The 4,012-nt window shown below is 35.8% G+C and overlaps 1 protein-coding gene across 1 annotated transcript in view; it reads right to left on the reverse strand.

Annotated features, from left to right (window-relative positions):
- The window catches only part of dhx33 (DEAH-box helicase 33), a 10,791-nt gene extending 9,455 nt beyond the window's left edge, over window positions 1-1,336 (reverse strand). The window contains exons 1-2 of the mRNA XM_015395860.1: window positions 1,126-1,336; window positions 758-918 (exon numbers count right to left, since the gene is read on the reverse strand). Of these exons, the coding sequence (XP_015251346.1) occupies window positions 758-918; window positions 1,126-1,336 (372 nt within the window). The remainder of the gene's footprint in view (window positions 1-757; window positions 919-1,125) is intronic.
- Window positions 1,337-4,012: the final 2,676 nt, after the last annotated feature.

The raw sequence follows: 4,012 nt of genomic DNA on the forward strand, positions 1-4,012 counted from the left end.
ATCGTTCCGAGCTTGAATGACTTCTTGCACAAAATACACTTTGCCTCATGTATGTCCCCTGGTACTGGTTTTAGCCATGGAGAAAACTCTTGGCTGGATAGACAATTTTCATTACATTTACAGTTGCAACAACGCTTTTATTGGTTCCGCAATCGGGATGGAACCAATAATGGCGAACCGTTATTTTTTTTTTTAATTAAAAAAAAAAAATATGTCAATTTTAACGTTGTATTTATATTACAAAAATAAATCGTAATAAAAATAATCCTATTTATGATGTTTTAAAAATTTACCTACGAGACTAACTTAGGACATTTTAATACCAATTAAGGCCTTAGTTTTATTTTGAAGAATTCAATGCCTTTTAAGACTTTTTAAGGACCCGTGGGAACCCTGCAGAGAGAACTGTTCAGCGGAACAGATGCAGATATTTCTAAGTAATAATCATGAAGAGCAGTTTTCTGAGAGATGCATCATTACTGGCTCAAGTAATCATAACCAAATATATGGATGAGATCTCGTAATTATTAGATCTTTTCTCATAATCACCAGATAAGATCTTATAATTATGATATCAGTATCTCGTAATTATGAGAAAAGCTGTCTGATTTGTTCCCTTTGGTGAATGCCATTCGCTTCTGAAATCAATTCAACACTTCATAGAATTATGTGCTGCTTTCAGTTACTGTGTGACACTGGCTATAATGTGACATAAAAAAGTTTTTTTTAAAGGCACTATTATGAATACGGTGAATACCAGCTTCCCAAGCGGAGTCCTCTTCTCCTCTGCCACCCTTCCTGCCAGGGAGATTGCAGCCACCCGGCGCGGCTGGGTGATGGCGATCAAGCCCTGCCTGCCGATGCCATCTTCGAACAGGTACTGAGGGATCTGGGTGGTTTTCCCAGAGCCAGTCTCACCTGAAGGAACAAAGTGGGTCACATTAAAAAGACACACCCACAGAAAATATATCATTCTAATAAGACATCCCATTAACCCTGCCATCCTTTGCAGAAATATTGTTCAACTATAAAAAAGTTTGAAATAAATAAGCATTAAGAATGTGCTTTCTCTGTGTGCAGGGATCTACTATAGTGATGATCCAGCAGCCGTCTGGAGGTATTTACCAATGATGATAGCATTATGAAGCTGCCTCAGCTCGTTCAACAGCCGAGTTCTCGCCTGGTAGATTGGAAGCCGTTTCCTCTGGACGTCAATCGGGGTGATCACATTTCCCTTTCTGGGCAGCAGCATTCCAGGTTTATTCTTCTCCAGGCGGAAAAACACGGACCCCGGCTTGAATTTTTTCGCCGGTGGAGGGTCGGGGTCGTGGGGCATGTTCTAGGGGTGGCGACCCTGGTAGGAGAACCTCAGCAGCTTCTTATTTTTAAGAAAACAAATGTTGAAAACTTTCCTCGTTCTCGCTGACTGGACGCGCGAGCGTCAATGCGGATGTTTTGCTAGGTCTGCAGGAACGTCACCACGCGGCGCTGTTAAGCGCATACGTTTGACGTCACTGACTCGCGTCGCACGGTAGTAGTGTTTCTCAGGATACAAGGAGGATTCGCAAAAAAGGTTGGGTTGAACCCAGCATTATTCCATCGCTTTTGTGGTTGTTATCGCACTTCAGCATATTCGTCATACGTATGAAAAGATATTTGGGGGTGTTGTTGTAAAGCCCAAACAGTTATGAAAGCACTGTCAACAGAATAATGCTTGATTTAGAATATAGGAACACAAACCTTGTTGGATGTAAATTTTTGTTTTAATTTATTTAGTTCACCGATAACCTCTTTTAAAACAGGTTTCATTACTTTAGTTTGAGACTTTAAACTTGTTTCATTGTTCATTTACAATATTCACAATTAATTTATCCAGTAAAACATTCCACAAACTGAAAAAAAAAGGAGGATTCGAATTAATAAATTTCAATGACTTGAATAACACCTTTAAAATAAAATGGATTAAAGAGTGTCTTAAAAACCCTAATCGAATTAGTTTTTTTATTCCTAATAATATTTTTTTTTAAATTGGGTGGTCTGCACTTTTTACTCACCTGTAATTACAGTGTTACCAAATTACCTTTAAAACTATCCGAATTTCACCAACAAGCTCTCTTAGCATGAAAACTCTGCTACTCCCACAACTTTTCTCCTCACAAAGCCTTAATTAGGAATAATTAAGATATTACTATTAGGAAAAAATCTATATTTTTACAGAACTGGGTTGATAAAAATATCTTTGTATGCAACCTTTTTGACTCTAATGGTATAATGCTAAGTTATGAACATTTCCTTAGACTTAAATCCTTTCCTGTCACATATAAAGAATTCAATTACGTAACTAAGGCTATCACTAGTGGCCTTTCTCTCCTGATCTGAAGTCATTGTCAGTACCACGAAGCACTTAGAATAAAATCCCCTCTAATGATTAATGGTTTTGATGTAACAGACTCAAAATGCAACAACAAACATATACGTAATTGTTTTTACGAAAAGAGAATGATAAAGCCACGAGGAAAAGCATTCTAGGATAACATCTTTATGGTAACTGACTGGAAGAAGGCCTGGCTATTAGGCTACCTTATGAATACTGTATATCTAATAAGATAAAAGAGATTCACATTAAAATTTTACACACTATATATCCGACAAATTTATATTTTTCTAAATTCTCAGATATTGAAAATAAATGCAGTTTTTGTAACATGGTACCAGAAACCTTATCTCATTTATTTTATCGTTGTACTCAATCTACCACTTTCTGGACTCTTCTTGAACAATATATAATGTGTAAACTCAAAACAAACATTGAAATTGACTATAAAAGTGTAATATTTTATTTTGTCCATGGAGACATGAATGCTGCTTTTATTACAAACCTATTCATGTTGTATGGTACATTTCATATACACAAATGCAAACATTCCAAAACATCCCCCAACTTCAAATGTTTCTTGTTTGAATTTAAAGAATACATGAAAGCCCTTACATTAATTGATTCTAAACAAAGCACCACATCCACAGATATTTTTGAAAGATTTTTCAAAGAATAGCCTAAGTACATTCCTTTTCATTATTTTCTTCATTTTTTTTTTTGTTATTAGAGCACCTGTCTAATGTCCTATGTAACTTTATGTCTGAATGTTTGTACAAAATTTTCAATAAAGTTCTATTAAAAAAAGTGTTTCTTATAATAAAATTTTTTTTTATGAATTTCAAAAGATATTTCATAACAAAAACAGCAAGTCGTTATGATTTATAGCTTTATCTACGAGATAAACATGGGCGTTTCCTGTCATTTATTTCCAACAAATGTTTTTAATATCCAAAAAATATTAGATTGTCCCTGTTCAAATTTACGGGATGCGTCCTTAGAAGACCAGATTCGAAGGACAATTACTTCATAGCGCGGCGCCTAGGTCTGTCGGATTCCAAGGCTCTGTTCGAATTTATGGGCTGCATCCTGCAAGGCGCTGTCTACCTAGACTGGGTCCTTCGAAGTCCTTGAAAATAAGGAGACCGGAAGAGTTTTGGCTGTGAATTCAAACAGGTCTACCCTTCGGTGGGTTTTACCGCCATAGGCTATGTTGCTTAGCAACCGTGGACACAAAAAGGAGGATAAGAATGAATACCGAAGTTTTCAAAACTGTTTGTTTATTTCTTTCATTTTTATTGAGTGGAATAAAGGTGCCAACGCCAACCACCGGGAACAGGAACAACTAAAAGCAAATGTAATGATAGAAACCTTAGTCAGTTAAATAACATCATCACTGTAAAAATGTCCATAGCTGCATATTGGTTATTTATTATCCAGGTGCACAGTTTTATATTGTTAAAACACTTTACAGGATTTTATTATTTATATTTGAACTCTCCCCTATTATGTTAGTCTTGTACCTTTCATCTTGTATCTTTCTAAGGTCCACATTTGTGTGACCATTATCTATCTATCTATCTATCTATCTATCTATCTATCTATCTATCTATCTATCTATCTATCTATCTATCTATC

Source organism: Cyprinodon variegatus, unplaced genomic scaffold (genome assembly GCF_000732505.1).
Source record: "Cyprinodon variegatus isolate N-32 unplaced genomic scaffold, C_variegatus-1.0 Scaffold765, whole genome shotgun sequence".
Taxonomy (NCBI): domain Eukaryota; kingdom Metazoa; phylum Chordata; class Actinopteri; order Cyprinodontiformes; family Cyprinodontidae; genus Cyprinodon; species Cyprinodon variegatus.